Genomic DNA, 20,066 nt, shown 5'->3' with positions numbered 1-20,066 from the left:
TTCTGTTCTAATCAGAACGAATATTTTCTTCAAAACATTTATTATCACGAAGAGGTAGATGACGAAAATATTCGCGAATGGGTACATAGCGATGCCTATGAGCCGGGATATGAGCAGGTGCAGTGAACGTGGTGTGGACGGCAGAGAAGAGAGCGAAGCCCAGGTGATCGAGATCCTATTATCACGCACACTGAACTGCATTGCCCTGTTGTTAGAGTATTCAGATGAGATTCGTTTGACGATAGCAATGGTTTGACTCTCCAAAAAATGAGAACCATCGTCGTGAAAAAACTGAATGGTAAAAAGAAAAAAATGGACGATCCTTTTTCTCAAAAGTAAACTGAAATCGGTGTGTGAACTGAAATGCAGTGTCATTTTGCAAATAAATTTTCAATTTCCAGCGAGCAACGCGTAAGTAATGCAATGCGCTTCCAAATGTGACATGCAGCACGCTTTGTGAATCCAGTAAACAAGAGCAGCAGTTTCCAGTGACAGGCTGATTCAGTATGTGACATCTAGCATGTTTTGTGAATACAGTAAGTAGCTGTTTCCAGTGACAGGCTGATTCAAAGGATTGCGCACACACTGAAGGAGCTGATAGAGTGCTCGAAATACAACAACTCTGGAACAGGACCTTGTGGTCTTGGAAGTAGTCCTCAGGCAGTGAAAGTTTTGGAATGTCAGGAAGAACAAGGACAGTCAATGCACACTTGCGGAAGTCGAGCAACTGTTAGAGGGTATCTGACGTAACATGCGTCATCATATGTGGATACAACTAGACGGAGCTCGGGCATCCTGCTTTTCTGTGCAAGTAGGTGATGTTCTCAGTACCACATATTCCAGGCGTTGGCTCTGAGCACTATGGGACTTAACATCTGAGGTCATCAGTCCCCTAGAACTTAGAACTACTTAAACCTAACTAACCTAAGGACATCACACACATCCGTGCCCGAGGCAGGATTTGAACCTGCGGCCGTAGAGGTCGCGCGGTTCCAGACTGAAGCGCCTAGAACCGCTCGGCCACAGCGGCCGGCGTGCTGAACCAGAAGGGGAAGACCACATGCATATGGCCACCGAGCTCTCCTTATGTAACGAGGGTTTTCTTTTTTTTTTCCTCCTGTATCAGAACCCTCGTGTACGTGACACCAGTTCCCAACGAAGGAACAATTCTTTCCAGAATACTTGCAGCGTCTGAAGAGGTTGGTGCGACTCCTAGTGGACTTGGAAAATTGCCCTAGAGGTTTCTAATAGGATATTATGCCTGTACTGAATGCGATGATCGTCATTTTGAACACCTTCTGTAATGTACAACATTAATGAGTAAACATTGAACATCTTTGTCGTACTTAAGTAGCGCGTGCATCGACTGTCGTTGTTGTTCTTCACATTCCAAAGCTTTCACAGCTTCAGGATTACTTCCAAGACCACAAGTTCCCATTCCAAAGTGGTTGTATTTCGATTCCGCCATCAGCTACTTGTGTTTGTGCGCCACCTTTTGAATCATCTATATACGGGGTGATTCCGTCATGATGTTACAAACTCTCGAGGGTGATGGAGAAGGGTAAGCGAAAATCGTTTTAATATCTCTGACAGTGGAATCATGTACCTATACTATTGTCGCTGCGACTTCACGAGAGGCAGCTTTCAAATTCTAGAGCCCATGTTACCTGACAGTTTTTTGCTGTTTGGTCGATACTACCACCTCTAAAGTTGCCTATCCTGCAATCTTAGCAACAACAGAAATGGAACATGTATTCCACTGTCATAGGTATCAGAACGATTTTCGCTTATAACTTTAGACTAGGTCTTCTGGAACTGCGTCACTTACGTCAAATTGATATATTTACCCCTCCTCCATTACCCCTGAAAGTCTATAACACCAATATGCTGCCGATATGGTTGCACTATCGATCGGAGGATGGCATTCACGTATCGTACAGCCGTTACAGCGCCTTCCATGAGCACTGGCGGTGTACGTCAATTCCACATAATGCCACCGCAAAACAGCAGGGAACCTCCACCTTGCAGCACTCGCTGGACAGTGTATCTAAGGCGTTCAGCCTGACCGGGTTGCCTCCAAACTCGTCTCCGGCGGTTGTCTGGTTGAAGGCATACGCGACACTCGTCGGTGAAGAGAACGTGAGGCCAATCCTGAGAGGTCCATTCGGCATGTTGTTGGGCCCATCTGTACCGCGCTGCATGGTGTCGTAGTTGCAACGATGGACCTCTCCATGGACGTCGGGAGTGAAGTTGCTCATCACGCAGCCTATTGCGCACAGTTCGAGTCGTAACACGACGTCATGTGGCTACACGGAAAGCATTATTCAACATGGTGGCGTTGCTGTCAGGGTTCCTCCGAGCCATAATCCGTAGGTAGCGGTCATCCACTGCAGTAGTAGCCCTTGGGCGGCCTGAGCGAGGCATGTCATCGATAGTTCCTGTCTCTATGTATCTCCTCCATGTCCGAACAAAATCGCTTTGGTTCACTCCGAGACACCTGGACACTTCCCTTTTTGAGAGCCCTTCCTGGCACAAAGTAACCATGCGGACGCGATCGAACCGCGGTATTGGCTGTCTAGGCGTGGTGGAACTACAGACAACACGAGCCGTGTACCTCCTTCCTGGTGGAATGACTGGAACTGACTGGCTGTCGGACCACCTCCGTCCAATAGGCGCTACTCATGCATGGGTGTTTACGTCTTTGGGCGGGTTTAGTGAAATCTCTGAACAGTCAAAGGGACTGTGTCTGTGATAAAGCATCCACAGTCAACGTCTATCTTCAGGAGTTCTGGGAACCAGGGTGATGCAAAACTTTTTTGATGTGTGTAGTAGTTAGGTTACAGTATATGTCGAGATTCATTGCAATTTAGCTCAGCGCGTCATTTCTTTTGAAAATCATTATTCGAGCACGTAGAAACTGTAAAAATATAAGAACTTCAAATCGGTAGAATTACTACAACCAGGAGAGTTTTACATCTGTTTCAATGGCTCACTGGATAGGCTGACGGTTTATGAACGTAAAGGACGAGAGTTCGAATCTAAATGGAGTCAATTGTCATTTTTTTCATTTAGACCTGTGCTGGTAATATTTTAGACTTTAATTTGCTACAAATTGTGTAGTTGTAGGCTTTTTTAGGTTCTACATTATTTCAAAAGATTCCATTTATAATTGAAAATTGATGTGTTTTTTTTTTTTTATTATTACTTCGACCGCCACCTGCTGTCTCTATAGTTTTCAGCTAAGAGAAACGTATTAGCTGATTGTCATACGTCATAGGTCTGCTTCAAAATGACTGATATGTATGTTTGCGACCCAACCATTGCTCTCTTTGAAAAACGCTGTTAGTGCATTTGAGGCAGGACGTCGTTATGGTCGTTATGGTCCACAGGAAGGAGATGGATTAGACGATTTAGAGATAATGATGAGGTAGTGAGGCGTCTAATACCTGGAAGACCACGAGCCTCCACATGGAGACAAGATGACCAATTTGCCAGGCGGGCCCAGAATGGTCCTTTGTAAATGATCCGGGAACTAAGGAGAACTTCACATTTCCCGGGCTCTCCGAGAACTGCTCTCAGAAGATTAAAGGACCATGGAATCAGGTCCCGTCGTGCTCTTATCAAAGAACCGTTGTCTGATGAACGAGCCGTGGATAGACTATCAGCTGTGAGTTCCTGGGAAGATGTCGACTGGAGGAAAGTCATTTTCTCCGAGCAGTGCGCAATTGAGTCCACAAGCAGAGGTCCTGCTCTTGTTTACCGCACAGAAGGGCAATGATATGACGCGCGCTTTGTGGCCACATGCGCTAGAGGCGGACGCGTAAGTGTGAAATGCTGGGGGCTGAATGCCTTACATGTGTGCAGGAACTTGAGAACGTATCCAAGGCAAGTTCAATTCAGAATGCTATGAACATTTCCTTGAGAATGTAATCATCCCTGGAGCTCGATTCTGGTACTCCGAAGGTACCAACATGATAATCATCCATCACACACTAGCATTAGAATTGAGAACTGGTTTCAAAAGAGGGAGAATATTATTCAGTGCCTTCCGTGGCCTCGAAAGTTGAACTGATCTCAGTTCCATAGAGCACGTATAAGCTCAACTTAAGAAGACTCTGCGGGACAATTGGCTAGACCTTCCTCCAGGAACTGTGTGTGAATGCTCTATGGGTTTTGGTACATTGTTTTTGGAAGAGAATTGCCATGGACGAGGAATTTTTCCATACAATTGTCAGTTCTATGCCTCGAAGGATCCAAGCTGTTCTTGATGCCAGTGGCATGTGGGCAAAATACTGATGCTATAGGTAGCCTACCATTCATTTTATTTTATTTCATGATAGAGGACATCAAACGGAATAACCCCTTCAGAGTACCAGAAGACCATTGCCATGACTGAGGGTGTGGTTTTGAACTTTTTCTTTGGAGGTGACGTAGTGTGGCGCCACTCCGTTTCGTTTCCGGCTCGAAGAGATGAACCCATGATCCATCGATCATCTCGAATGAGCACACGTTCCATCAGTGCAGGAGTCACAGCTGTGTGCGGCCGACCGGGAGATGGGACAGGTTTGCGCGACGTTGTTGCGAAAATGACAGACGCCTCGCCCAACGAGTCACCGTGCTTTTGTTCAGAGTCAGGTCGCCGTAGACATTCTGCAAGCATTTATGAATATCAATGACGGCTCTCTGCTTGGAACGCACTTCCGTCACAGACGCCATTTTGAAGGCTCCATATAACGCAGCCATCTATCGGAACTTTATGAAGCTACTGGCGGCTGAAGTGGGAATGTTCCACGATGTCCTACAACAAATTCCCCATTACTTAAACAGAAATTGGCTGAGAAAAAAATGTTTACATTACTTATTGAATGCATCTCGTGAAACTATAAACTATACGCTTAATGGCACAAATTACTGAAACAGTGCGTTTCAACTCCCTAGAGTGTTTCTAGAGCTACATGGACGGACGCCTCTAAAAAGACAGCTAATGAAAAAGCGGTATTTGCATTCCCGCGTCTAAGCTCTAGGTTCATACAACTGATTGCGCTCCCCAGTGAGACTTCCAGCTGTTCTCCAAAAGGCACAGATTTACAGCACACAGAAAAAAAAGTCCGAAGGGATTGATACCAAGTACGTAGACTACATATGTTATTAAGAAATATAATCTGCTGGTAACAGACATTAAGAAAGCAGTTGCGGGAATTAAATAGTTTGGGAAGAAGGTAAAACTGGTGCACGTCGAGGGACTTGTTGGCACTGAATATAACTAAACAGTCAATGATCTAGTGAAGATGGTCAATAAAAGAGCTCACGTAAAAAGTATGTAAACTACCACCAGTAGAGGTAAAGGCCATTTCATACGGAGGAGTGAGATGCCAATGGAAATCAAAGATCAAATCTTAAAACTAGTGAGCAGAACATTGTGGACAAATATAGCCTTGGTACTACACAGCTGAAGTGAACAAAAAATATAACTTCCAGTTTATCATCTAAGCCCATATTTTTATAGTGATCTTCAGTCCAAAAGCTACTCTGTCCTGTGAAAGTGTCTTCATCTTTGGATAACTACTGCAACCTATATCTAGTTGAACCTGCTTACTGCATTCATGCCTTGGTCTGTCCCTCTACAATTTTTACCCCCTCCCACTTCGCTTCATTACAAAATTAACGATCCCTTCGTGCCTGAGGACGTCTCTTATCAACCGGTTTGTTCTTTTAGTCACTTTGTGCCTTAAATTTCTTTTTTCCGCTATTCATTTCTGTATCTCCTCATTAGTTACGCGATCTACTTGTCTAATCTTCCGCATTCTTCACTACTACCATACTCCAAAAGTTTCTATTCTCTTCTTGTCTTAACTCTTTATCGTGCACGTTTCACGGAACCCAAAAAATGGGATGTTTTTGGCTGATATCTCTGTCTTGCACTAAGCAAATGATAAATTAAATAAACATGAGAAATTTAAAAAAAGGTGATAGATCGGTCGCCTTAGAGGCGACTTTCTATCGCTGAGAGGATGATGAGTCTGGTGTTCTGCAAGATGACGTCGTACACCGATGCCGCAGTGCCATTAGAGTCCAGTTAAGAAGACAGGTTCTTTTCATTTTGATTCGGACAGCCAACCACTGCATAGTACAGTTCAAATTAAAAACTAAACTAAAACTTGTCTCCGTCCGTGCAGGTCTCGCAAGGCCCAACGATACCGACTGACCGCTGCATCGTCCTCAGCCCACAGGCGTCACTGGATGGAGATGTCGAGAGACATGTGGTCAGCTGGGACAGGAGATTTTCTCCGCTCAGGGACCGGGTGTTGTGTTGTCCTCATAATCATTTCATCCCCATCTCCGACGCGCAAGTCGCCCAATGTGGCGTCGAATGCAATTAGTACTTGCCCTCGGCTGCCGAACTTCCCCGACTGGGGGACTCCCAGGCCACAATGCCGTACGCTCATTTTTTTCTTTTCTTTTTGTGACTGGAGCCGCTACTTCTCAATCAAGTAGCTCCTCAATTAGCCTCACAAGGGCTGAGTACACTTCGCTCGCCAACAGCGCTCGGGAGACCCGAATGGTTGTGGGGCGGCGGGTGGAATTATGTTGTTGTTGTATATAAATGTTTGGTTTGTAGAATGTAAAACCAGTTCCTATTATTTAGAATGTTATTTATGCTGTCTTTCGCCTTTCTCAACACTGGCTCTCTAACTACAATATTGGCAACCAGAAAGTGATTAGCAAAACTTGAAGCCTGTAATTAGAATTCCTAGTGCCCACTTCATCTGAGAATACATTTATAGTTACAGCTTATAGCTCTGAGGAATTACGAAATTGCCTGGGATTTATAATCAAAAACGGTCGTGAAGAAACGTTCTGTATTCTGAAAGTCACAGATGAAAACAAAAGAATCCACACAATCTAACTAACAGAGCAGTTCAGAGTCTAATGCACTGATGCAACTATAACTGTCCAAATTAAATATTTAAATGAATGCTCGCCATAATTTGATGATTAGGTTCATCAAACGCCACGCTAAATAATGGTAGAATGTTTGTCCCGCGGCGGCACGTTAAAATACGACAATACGCAAACTGAAGATCGATAATTAAAGTCATCCCAGAATTAACACTTCACTTGAAAATGATTTCATGGTTACTCGTATCCCGAGTAACTTATTACGGCATCCGAGGCTGTCTATAGCAATGATACCGACGCGACGCGACTCCCGACACAGATGGTGTGCTATTCACTGTCTGGAGAGAACTGGGGCCTTGCTTCCTCGCGCAGCGTTCTTATATATAAAGCCGCGGTGCGGACGGCTAAGGGAACGCCTGATCAAATCGGCTCTCCCGACTAGCCGCTGGGCTAGTAATGCACCACATTAAGTTATTGAATAAATCATAGCTTGTCTTGCTGATGGCCGATGAAGCTCTTAATTTAAATGTGCATTCAGCACACAGTTAAGTAATCACAATAAAAGTTTGACATGGCTAAGTTAAATATTTTGGGCGAGAGAATTAATTTAATTACACTGCACGCAGTAGACGAGCTCTGAACTGGCCCTTTGGAGATACGCTATCGCTATAGTTTTAGAGTTATTCAAATGAAACTTCTCACATCTTTATGATTACAGCGGATCATCATTCTACTTAAATATAAACATTCTAGCCTTATTTATTAGCCTACTTAATCTATCTTGCTTCCTTAAGTTTTAAGACAAAAACCAGAAAATCATGAATTTCAACTAAAATCTTAATTTGTGAGATACAGAAGACTGTTTCTATTAAATTATTATTGGAAAGGAATCTAAATATAAATTTTTAATTCTCTAGCTCTTTTCTGTTGCGCCAATGATTTTTACAGAAAAACGTCCAAATTTCGAAAATGGTTAAAGTTATCGAACTGATATTCAACACATATTAATTTAGTATTACTCCTGACATGCTAGAAATGTTTTAGGTTATTTGCTTGATTTTTAAAATATTGCGCAACATTTATGACGTCAGACCTAGTTACAGCGGACTGGCTGGCACACAATGGAAAGACTGATGTGAATTTATTATGGCGTGAGTAGGCTGCTTCCCTACATGGTCACCCATCCAAGTGCTAGCCAAGGCCGACAGCACGTAACTTCGACGATCTGACGGGAATCGGTATCACTACTGCGGCAAGGCTGCTGGGAAGTTAATGAGAATAAGCTTAACTTATAGATATCAATTAATGTACAGTAAAAGCTTCCTACATTAACACTACTTAATTCAGTCATATAATTTTCACTCGGAGTAATACCTCTAACTTTCCGGAAAGGAAAGGAGCGCCTGGTCCCTGGCATGAATCCGCCCGGCGGACTTGTGTCGAGGTCCGGTGAGCTGGCCAGTCTGTGGATGGTTTTTAGGCGGTTTTCCATCTGCCTCAGCGAATGCGGGCTGGTTCCCCTTATTCCGCCTCAGCTACACTATGTCGGCGGTTGCTGCGCTAACAAGTTTTCGACGTACGCGTACACCGCCATTTCTCTACCACGCAAACAGTGTGAGGGCATTTGCCACGACGGACATTTGCCATGCCGGACATTTGCCACGATTTTACCTGCTCCGAAGGGTTGGGTCCCTTGTCTCTCCCTCCTCCTCCTCCTCCTCGTCGCTGTCGCGACTTACTGAGTCTTTCTGCTGGTTTACTTAACATAGAACCAGAATCTCTTTCGATTTTCCGCCACATTTCTAGAGAGACTTTCGTTGTGGAAACTATTAAATGCATCTCGCATTGAAATCCGCACCAAATTTCGAGCCTCAGTAAAACTTCGCCAATCTTGGAGATTTTGCGTTCGTCTAAATTATACGTGCCTTTTTCGGTGCTCCTGCAGCCGCTTTCTGTCGTGTTTTGTGTACCATGGGGCATCAGTTCCGTCTCTTATTAATTTATTTGGTAGGAATCTCTCGAGTGCTGTGGATACTATTTCTTTGAATTTAAGCCACATTTGTCAATCTGTATATTGAGCAAGCAATAAAGGAAACAAAAGAAAAGTTCGGAGTAGGTATTAAAATCCATGGAGAAGAAATAAAAACTTTGAGGTTCGCCGATGACATTGTCATTCTGTCAGAGACAGCAAAGGACTTGGAAAGCAGTTGAACAGAATGGACAGTGTCTTGAAAGGACGGTATAAGATGAACATCAACAAAAGCAAAACGAGGATAACGGAATGTAATCGAATTAAGTCGGGTGATGCTGAGGGAATTAGATTAGGAAATGAGACACTGAAAGTAGTAAAGGAGTTTTGCTATTTGGGGAGCAAAATAACTGATGATGGTCGAAGTAGAGAAGATATAAAATGTAGACTGGCAATGGCAAGGAACGCGTTTCTGAAGAAGAAAAATTTGTTGACGTCGAGTATAGATTTAAGTGTCAGGAAGTCATTTCTGAAAGTATTTGTATGGAGTGTAGCCATGTATGGAAGTGAAACGTGGACGATAAATAGTTTAGACAAAAAGAGAATAGAAGCTTTCGAAATGTGGTGCTGCAGAAGAATGCTGAAGATTAGATGGGTAGATCACATGACTAATGAGGAGGTATTGAATAGAATTGGGGAGGAGAGAAGCTTGTGGCACAACTTGACTAGAAGAAGGGATCGGTTGGTAGGGCATGTTCTGAGACATCGAGGGATCACCAATTTAGTATTGGAGGGCAGCGTGGAGGGTAAAAATCGTAGAGGGAGACCAAGAGATGAATACACTAAGCAGATTCAGAAGGATGTAGGCTGCAGTAGGTACTGGGAGATGAAGAAGCTTGCACAGGATAGAGCAGCATGGAGAGCTGCATCAAACCAGTCTCAGGACTGATGACCACAACAACAACAATGGTCGTCACTTACGTAGTTTGGAAGGAGTGGAGACTCTCTCTTAGAAAGACGTCAACCGAATTTTTAGCTGCTTTTATAAATAGATATATATCGCGTTTAGTTTTGGTGAATTTCTTTGTTACGGAATTGAGCCTCCCTCGACTGCGTGTTCACTAATCCCTGTGTGCGTCGTGATGCTCAGGTTTATTTGTGGCTAAGAGGTCAAGTGTGTTTTCGTAACCATTTACAATTTGAATGGCCTCGTGAACTAATTGTTCAAAATAATTTTAAAAAAGCATTTAGAACAGTTACGGAAGTTGTTTTCTATCTACAATAGGGTCTGAAAATGTATTTTTGTCAACGTACGGAACGTAGATTGAAGTTACTGCCAACTACACTCCTGGAAATGGAAAAAAGAACACATTGACACCGGTGTGTCAGACCCACCATACTTGCTCCGGACACTGCGAGAGGGCTGTACAAGCAATGATCACACGCACGGCACAGCGGACACACCAGGAACCGCGGTGTTGGCCGTCGAATGGCGCTAGCTGCGCAGCATTTGTGCACCGCCGCCGTCAGTGTCAGCCAGTTTGCCGTGGCATACGGAGCTCCATCGCAGTCTTTAACACTGGTAGCATGCCGCGACAGCGTGGACGTGAACCGTATGTGCAGTTGACGGACTTTGAGCGAGGGCGTATAGTGGGCATGCGGGAGGCCGGGTGGACGTACCGCCGAATTGCTCAACACGTGGGGCGTGACCGCGTGAGGTCTCCACAGTACATCGATGTTGTCGCCAGTGGTCGGCGGAAGGTGCACGTGCCCGTCGACCTGGGACCGGACCGCAGCGACGCACGGATGCACGCCAAGACCGTAGGATCCTACGCAGTGCCGTAGGGGACCGCACCGCCACTTCCCAGCAAATTAGGGACACTGTTGCTCCTGGGGTATCGGCGAGGACCATTCGCAACCGTCTCCATGAAGCTGGGCTACGGTCCCGCACACCGTTAGGCCGTCTTCCGCTCACGCCCCAACATCGTGCAGCCCGCCTCCAGTGGTGTCGCGACAGGCGTGAATGGAGGGACGAATGGAGACGTGTCGTCTTCGGCGATGAGAGTCGCTTCTGCCTTGGTGCCAATGATGGTCGTATGCGTGTTTGGCGCCGTGCAGGTGAGCGCCACAATCAGGACTGCATACGACCGAGGCACACAAGGCCAAAACCCGGCATCATGGTGTGGGGAGCGATCTCCTACACTGGCCGTACACCACTGGTGATCGTCGAGGGGACACTGAATAGTGCACGGTACATCCAAACCGTCATCGAACCCATCGTTCTACCATTCCTAGACCGGCAAGGGAACTTGCTGTTCCAACAGGACAATGCACGTCCGCATGTATCCCGTGCCACCCAACGTGCTCTAGAAGGTGTAAGTCAACTACCCTGGCCAGCAAGATCTCCGGATCTGTCCCCCATTGAGCATGTTTGGGACTGGATGAAGCGTCGTCTCACGCGGTCTGCACGTCCAGCACGAACGCTGGTCCAACTGAGGCGCCAGGTGGAAATGGCATGGCAAGCCGTTCCACAGGACTACATCCAGCATCTCTACGATCGTCTCCATGGGAGAATAGCAGCCTGCATTGCTGCGAAAGGTGGATATACACTGTACTAGTGCCGACATTGTGCATGCTCTGTTGCCTGTGTCTATGTGCCTGTGGTTCTGTCAGTGTGATCATGTGACGTATCTGACCCCAGGAATGTGTCAATAAAGTTTCCCCTTCCTGGGACAATGAATTCACGGTGTTCTTATTTCAATTTCCAGGAGTGTATAATTGTATAAGTAGGATATCTATTTGGGATGAGACTCGAGTTTTCTTTGAAATGTTCAGCAACTGTTTCATCTGAGATCGGGGGTTGGTGAAAGGAGCCAGTTTTTAATTTATTCCAGTAGTCGAATATAACCTTTGTCCATACTAAGTCACAGGAACTACCTGCTTCACTGTCGCTTGTGAGCTGGAACACACATTACATTTTTGTTTAAGTTGTGGTTCTTATTTCTGTTATAGTGGAGATCATTACAATTACGGCTTTTCCTTCCAAAACCTAGGATGCTTTCTCTGTGACCCTGTAAATACCAGAGCTAAAGAATGTAGAACAACAACGTACAGTACAAGCATTGCATTTTGTATTACTACATTTCCTTATTTCTAACATTTTAAAATTGTACGTCGACTTTAGATGACATGACAATCGTAGATGTTCTTATCTCTGTGTATGAACGTACTTTCAGTCACGCTTTGAACATTGTCCCGCTGCACTTTATTAACTAATGTTTCGCCGCAAAGGATATCGGATTTTAGAGAGTAAATTAATATGGAGTATGTCGTTCTTCTTTTCAAATATTCGCATTCCCATTTCTTCTTTCCTTATTGTCTTTTGGGCATGCAGTTGTAGTAATTAAAGTAGGCACAAATGCAGTGATCAAAGAGAAATGATTAGCGTACATTAGCATTCTCTATACATCGTTCCTTTCTTGGTGCTCCCCTGCCGATGGGCTGTTTCTATCGCAATTAGTAAGCGCGAAAGGAAGCTACCATACAGAGAGGGGGATCTGTATTTATACTTGGCAGAACTAATTACATACTGACATAATCGTCGGTATTGCTTTCGTTTCCCAAAAGCTATAAATATTTCGATTTCGGAAAAGAAGTTCTGTATTTCGCCAAGATGTCGAAGAAGAAGGTCCCTTACGTACTGGTTGTATCGAGTAAGATGTGGAGACGGCAGTTTGAAAGCGGACAGAAGAAGTACGAGGAAGGGCGTCCCTTACCTGAGGGATCGCTACTCAAGCTACCTGGCGAAGGGGCAAGTGTGGCATTGTCCGGCCTGGCAAATGTCCAGCGTGGCAAATGTCCGGCATTCCACGGAAACATAGGGGTTACACTCGTCTGGTGTGAGACGTTCCCTGCTGGGTCCACCGGGGGCCGAACCGCACAATAACCCTGGGTTCGGTGTGGGGCGGCGTAGGGGTGAAGCGGACTGCGGAAATCGTTGTGGGCCACTGCGGCTGCGGCGGGGACGGAGCCTCTCCGTGGTTTCTAGGTCACCGGTTAACATACAATACAATACCTCTAACTAATTTTATTTGCCATCTTTTACTGACCCAAATATGTTTATTTTAAGGCTGTATTTGCCATCTTTTACTGACCCAAATATGTTTATTTTAAGGCTGAGCATAACACATATGTACAAGGCAGTTAGATGATTTCCATACCTATATTGTGACGAGTTTACAACTGCGACTATTTTCGGAAGAAAGAAATGTGGTAGTTTTGAAATGTTGCGTAGGTGAATCGGCACTGAAATTCTATCTTGTCATTTATGGAAGCAGCAACATAGATACTTAGTCAGACCAGACCTCTGTACGGTTTCCGTACAGAAGAGCGCACTCGTCTGTGCAGGCAGTGACTCACCTTGTCTCCCGGGGAACCGCCGCGGTGCCCTGGGTACTCCCAGTCCAAGTCGAGACCGTCAAACCCGTAAGTCCTCAAGAACTGCACTGCACATTGCACGAAATGAGCCCTCAGCGACGGGTCGTTCACTACCTGCGCGGGGTAGAAGCAGATGTGGCAATGTCGTTAGAAGAAAACAAAAGAAGCGACTGATTTGTGCAGCATTCTATGTGTCACTTACAGCTGAGATCGTAGCAGAGCTTTCATTCCAGCCTCCGAGGGCGATGAGAGTTTTCGTATTGGCCGATTTGAGAGCATTGAAACGCTTAAATCCGTCTAGTGGAAAAGGAAAAGATAGAATCATATCTTGTACATCTTATTGTAAAAGTAAAGCCATTCACTGCAGCTTTGAAATAAAAACGCAGAGAATATAATATTGGGCATTTTACGTGAGTAAAGAAGAAAAATTTGATGTTTACCTTTTTCTCGTGTCTACCACCAACAACAATGCCGACAGGCTTCTCCCGTCAAAGCAGAATCAATGCTGCCAATTCACCTTTCTGAACATCACATTCATTTACCCTAAGCTATGGCTACTTCCTTTGAGTCGAGATGTCAATTTTAGACCGGTCTCCCCTAAATAATGTTTTCGTGGAAGTTACTGAATCGTTTTGCACAAATGGGCTAGCTTTATGTTTTGGAAAAACGCTGTTCACCCAGTTTTGTACTGTCAAAAATATCCCACATCCTATTAACCTGGTATACCAACAACAAATAATAAACAGAATAGAAAATCGTAAGTTCTTTGGTGAATATATTGATGAAAACTTAAATTGTGATATTCATATATTATGCCTGCTAAAATGTTTAGGTATGGATACTTTTGATATAGCAATAATTGCCAACTTTGGAGCTATAGAATTCAGTAAGTTAACATACGTTGCATATTTTCATTCAGTGATGTCTCCTGGGATAGTATTCCAGGGTAACTCCTTCCTTTTGCAAAAAGTATTCCTTACACAAAAGAAAGTAATCAGAATATGTGTGGAGTTCACAAACATGCATTCTGCTGGTAGCAGATAGGAATATTAACCACAGCCTAAAAGTACATTTATTCACTTATGAGTAACAGAGGTATTCACAAGTACAACACTAGAAGGAAAAATTATCTCCGTTATCCTTTAATGAATCTGCCTTTGGCACAAGAGGGTGTGAAATGTGCACCTGTAAGACTCTTTGACAACCTGCCCATCCACAGAAAACGTCTGGCAGATAGCAAATTTAGTTTAGAGGTGTTTCTTCTTAATACGGAAGTGGAAGTCGGTATCAAGGCAGGGTTGCTACGAAAGTAGCAGTACAAGGTCTGTAGCATACTGTATTGACTTAATCCTGAAAGCAGTAGATATGTATAAGAAATAAACAATTATGACGGAATTACATAGTTTATTTCATAGCACCATTAACAAAATAAGGCGCTTGCATTTCATGGGTGGAAGTTGGTATAAAGGCACTCACTGTCCTATTGTTTATTGCATTGTTAGAACTTTGTCCAACCTCAAAAATTGTCTTCGGTATTGATTTTGTTAGGGTTTTTAGTTCTTGTAATGAAATTGTCGCCCACTCTTCTCGTATCGTACTTTTCAGCTCACATACGGCTTCAAATTTCCTGAAACCGCACGACCGCTACGATCGCAGGTTCGAATCCTGCCTCGGGCATGAATGTGTGTGTTGTCCTTAGGTTAGTTAGGTTTAAGTAGTTCTAAGTTCTAAGGGACTGATGACCACAGCAGTTAAGTCCCATAGTGCTCAGAGCCATTTGAACCTAAGCTTACACACTACTTAACCTAAATTATCCCGAGGACAAACACACACACCCATGCCCGAGGGAGTGACTTATCTGACGTCCAAAAGGGCATGCTCTTTTTTTCAGTTTATTGTCTTCCGGGCCGTGCCATTCGGCTGCCTCAATTATGACGATACGAACGCAAGGACAACCAACACCCAGTTTCCGAGTGAAGAAAATCTCTGGCTCGGCCAGGAGGGCATGACCAAGGATGGAAGCATTTCTGAAGCGGTTAAGTTTGTAAACTGCTCGCTTTCTGCCTAGGTTAAAGTACACCATGCTTGGCAAAATGGTGCTATCCAAAACTGGCACCAAGGCAACTGTGGTGTACCATGAGCCATGCATGACATGGATGAACGGCTGCTGCGGAGATGTGCATAGGCGAATAGACATGCAACTGTTGAGCGACCGATCGCCCAGATGGACCAAGGGGCTACCAAAAATGTCTCCTCAACGACGGTTGAGGGAAGGTTGCTGCGTAGGGGGCTTCGCAGCAGGCGGCCGGTTAATGCGCCCATCTGACTAGTTTTCATGGCTAGAATTTGCGTGCCAGTATCCCAACCGGACGTGTACTGAGTGGCGATAAGTAGCCGTTTTGGAGAATCACGTTCTAGGCTCCATCGAACAGATGGCTCTCGGCGCGCACAGCGTGAAACATCTGAAAGAAAAGGGGTCCAGGCCGCATAAATGAGCATTATCGTCTGGAAAATGTTTTTGTGATATTCACTGGGTGATATTGTCATTCTGGAAGGCACAATCAATCAGTATACGTATGCATCCATCCTTGGGGCCCATATTCACCCCTGCATGCAGTTTGTTTTTTCTCGGCATGATGGCATCTCTCAGGAGGACAATGGAATGTGTCACACAACTCGCTTTGTAGGTGCATGGTTCAAAGAGCACCGGGATGAAATTACCATACTCCACTGGTCACCGAAGCCAATGGATAATCTGCGAGACCATATCGATTGGGCTGTACGTGCCATGGGTCCCTAGCCGAGAAATCTAGCTCAATTGGCCACGGCACAGAAGCCGGCATGGCCCCACGTGCCTGTTGATACAGTACAGAACATTACTAACTCTCTTCCTGCACCTCTTGCAGCGGTCCGCGCTGTAAAAGGTGGTTATTCAGGCTTTTGACAGGTGGTCACAGTAATGGGATTGGACAGTGTGCCTCTGTTTACTCCTCGTCGCTAAAATATGTGTTGTGAAAGCAGTTGTTTTCTTCTTAAGGTTACTTACTTTTTCCTTCAGGAAGATCCAGCCACGGATCAATAATTCTGACCTCTCCTTCAGGCGTCATTCCAACGAAGCTGTAGATGAGGTGGGTGGCCAGTTGGGGCTGTATGTACTCTATTTCAAACTTGCCGTTGCCGGTCCTGTAGGCTGACCAGCTGCCATGGTAGCACACGACCTTTCCTGGAACAAAAGGCGGTAGTAAAAGGAACAACAAACAACAAGTTTCACACGCGTCTTCATTTGTCCTAGGCAAGCCATCTTGCAGTGTATGACAGAAGATCCTTCTGAGACCATTATCCTATCCCCCCTTTCCTGCCCTATTCGATAATGATCCGTGGGGAGAACGTATATAGACATTCCTCAATAGAAGCTCTGTCCGCCCCAGTAGCTGAGTGGTCAGCGTGACGGATTGCCGTCCTCTGGGCCCGGGTTCGATTCCCGGCTGGGTCGGAGATTTTCTCCGCTCAGGGACTGGGTGTTGTGTTGTGTTCATCATCATTTCATCCCCATCCGGCGTGCAGGTCGCCCAATGTGGCGCCGAATGTAATAAGACCTGCGATATGGCGGCCGGACCTGCCCCGCGAGGGGCCTCCCGGCCAATGACGCCAAACGCTCATTTCCAATAGAAGCTCTAATTTCACTGGCTTTCTCGTTGTGATAACGAGGTAATATGGTAATATGTTGGCTGACTCTCCTTGGAAAGAGTGTCATCAAAATTTTCAGACTAATGTTTCCATTTGCAAAACGCCTCTCTTGAAGCGTTCGACGAGCACCTCTGTAATGCTCTTATTCTTACTAAACGAAACCTTTATGGAGCCCGCCTCTCTTCTTTTGATCTCCCCTCCTCTTCAGTTACTCCAACCTAGTAACTCAAGCATCAGTCGGATCTGGTGTTCTGTAAGCCACTCCGTTCGTCAATAAACTGCATTACCTTATGAATCTTGTGATGACTCTCAGCCAGGTATCCGCTTTCCTTACGACTAAACCGCCAGAAAAAATACAGCAACCTCGAGGACTGTGTTCAGTGGCACCAGAATATAATGTGTTGTAACGTCGCCTACGAAAAATTAAGCATGACTGTGCTGGTAAACTCCTACGTTATTTGATTTTCAAACAGATGAGCAAAACTCAACGTACTCAAACAGTATTCTCTTTACTTATTCTGATCATTACTGAACTGACACACAATATTTTTTAGCGCAACGCAATCTGACTTTCAATAATCCCTACAAAAGAATGGCCCTGACTAACAATAACCTATACCTTTCATGAATCATTTACCTCACAAAAATCTTCGTTACTCAAACTACTGCAATACACCGAGCGCCAATAGTGGCAGCTAAATAAAAGATTCTAACTACTGAAGGCACTAACTGCTGATAGGCATAGTTAGAAAACGAAAGATTTTGGTAGAGAACAGACAATGTGTTTACCTTAATAATGCTCAAAAGTCATGATATATACAATACTGGCCATTAAAATTGCCTCACCACGAAGATGACGTGCTACAGACGCGAAATTTAACCGACAGGAAGAAGATGCTGTGATATGCAAATGATTAGCTTTTCAGAGCATTCACACAAGGTTGGTGCCGGTGGCGACACCTACAACGTGCTAACGTGAGGAGAATTTCCAACCGATTTCTCATACACAAACAGCAGTTGACCGGTGATGCCTGGTGAAACGTTGTTGTGATGACTCGTGTAAGGGTGGCCGTGCGGTTAAAGGCGCTGCAGTCTGGAACCGCAAGACCGCTACGGTTGCAGGTTCGAATCCTGCCTCGGGCATGAATGTTTGTGATGTCCTTAGGTTAGTTAGGTTTAACTAGTTCTAAGTTCTAGGGGACTAATGACCTCAGCAGTTGAGTCCCATAGTGCTCAGAGCCATTTGAACCATTTGAACTCGTGTAAGGAGGAGAAATGCGTACCATCACGTTTCCGACTTTGATAAAGATCGGATGGTAGCCTATCGCGATTGAGGTTTATCGTATCGTGACATTGCTGCTCGCGCTCGTCGAGATCCAATGACTGTTAGCAGAATATGGAATCGGTGGGTTCAGGAGGGTAATACGGAACGCCGTGCTGGATCCCAGCGGCCTCGTATCACTAGCAGTCGAGATGACAGACATCTTATCCGCATGGCTGTAACGGATCGTGCAGCCTCGTCTCGATCCCTGAGTCAACAGATGGGGACATCTGCAAGACAACAATCATCTGCACGAACAGTTCGACGACGTGTGCAGCAGCATGGACTACCATGGTATGGGTGATGGTATGAGGTGATGGTGTGGGGTGCCATTGGTTACACGTCTCGGTCACCTCTTGTTCGGAATGACGGCACTTTGAACAGTGGACGTTACATTTTAGATGTGTTACGACCGTGGCTCTACCCTTCATTGAATCCCTGTGAAACCCTACATTTCAGCAGGATAATGCGCGACCGCATGTTGGAGGTCCTGTACGGGCCTTTCTGGATACAGAAAATTTTCGACTGTTGCCCTAGCTAGCACATTCTCCAGATCTCTCACCAATTGAAAACGTCTCGTCAGTGGTGGATGAGCAACTGGCTCGTCACACTACGCCAGTCACTGCTCTTGATGAACTGTGGTATCGTGTTGAAGCTGCATGGGCAGCTGTACATGTAAACGCCATCCAAGCTCTGTTTGACTCAATGCCCAGGCTATCAAGGCCGTCATCACGGCCAGAGGTGGTTGTTCTGGGTTCTGATTTCTGAGGATCTATGCACCCAAATTGCATGAAAATGTAATGACATGTCAGTTCTAGTATAATATATTTGTCCAATGAATACTCGTTTATCATCTGCATTTCTTCTTGGTGTAGCAATTTTAATGGCCAGTAGTGTATATCTATCAATTCATAACATCGATGTTTATAAATTTCCTTTTTCTGGCGGACACACGTTCAGATCGTACGCTTATAGTAACTTCTCAAAACTCTGGTATCTCTCTCTCCACAACCACCACTGCTGGCGTCTCACCTCCAACTGCCCAACGCTACGCACTGTTCACATCCAACTGCCCAACACTACAAATCGAATATTCCAACAATGAGTCCAACCAGCCACAGACTGCGCACAGCGCAGTCAGCGATTTTCATACACAGCACTACATGGCATTACCAACATAAAAACCTAAACAGCCTACTTACAGTGTTCATACAGAGGGGTTGTGGTGTTAGTGATTCATTGGTCACAGTCATCGGCGATCAGATGGCTCTCAGGGGGCCTGACTGTGAAACCTCGGTTTCGACTCTGCATGCAATAATTGTGCTGAGATTAGAGGTAAACGTTTGCAACATGTCCCACCGGCGAGAACGTACGCGTGTTGAAAAGGTTCGGCCATTTGAAAGGACTGACACTGTGGGCCCGTGGGAAGTTGGATGGACATATCGACGAGTTGTTGCATATGTTGGGCACAATGTACAAGCGGTGTGTCGCTGCTTTCAATAGTGGTCTGTGGAACGCTTCCACACCTGCAACTACGTTGACGTCCACGTAGTACAGACACACGTCAAGATCGACGCTTTGCGCGAGTAGCGGTGGACGGCCGTACATCATCCAGTCACGAAATCTGGGCAGCTGTAGCTGCTTTGACATCAGGAACCACTGGGAACCGTCTGCTTGCAGCAGGATTAAAACCACATGTGCCTCTGCCCAGGCTACCATTGACACAACGACACTGCCACGCATGGGTACTGT

The 20,066-nt window shown here is 45.2% G+C and overlaps 1 protein-coding gene across 2 annotated transcripts in view; it reads right to left on the bottom strand.

Annotated features, from left to right (window-relative positions):
• The window catches only part of LOC126481345 (acidic mammalian chitinase-like), a 62,692-nt gene that overhangs the window by 25,237 nt on the left and 17,389 nt on the right, over positions 1-20,066 (bottom strand). For both annotated transcript variants that reach the window (XM_050105038.1, XM_050105037.1), the window contains exons 2-4: positions 16,353-16,529; positions 13,509-13,603; positions 13,289-13,420 (exon numbers count right to left, since the gene is read on the bottom strand). In XM_050105038.1, coding sequence (XP_049960995.1) covers positions 13,289-13,420; positions 13,509-13,603; positions 16,353-16,529 — 404 coding nt within the window. The remainder of the gene's footprint in view (positions 1-13,288; positions 13,421-13,508; positions 13,604-16,352; positions 16,530-20,066) is intronic.

The sequence above is a fragment of the Schistocerca serialis genome, chromosome 5 (assembly GCF_023864345.2).
Source record: "Schistocerca serialis cubense isolate TAMUIC-IGC-003099 chromosome 5, iqSchSeri2.2, whole genome shotgun sequence".
NCBI lineage: Eukaryota > Metazoa > Arthropoda > Insecta > Orthoptera > Acrididae > Schistocerca > Schistocerca serialis.
Note: the sequence above shows the minus strand (reverse complement) of the source record. Positions and strands in the feature narration are given on the sequence as shown.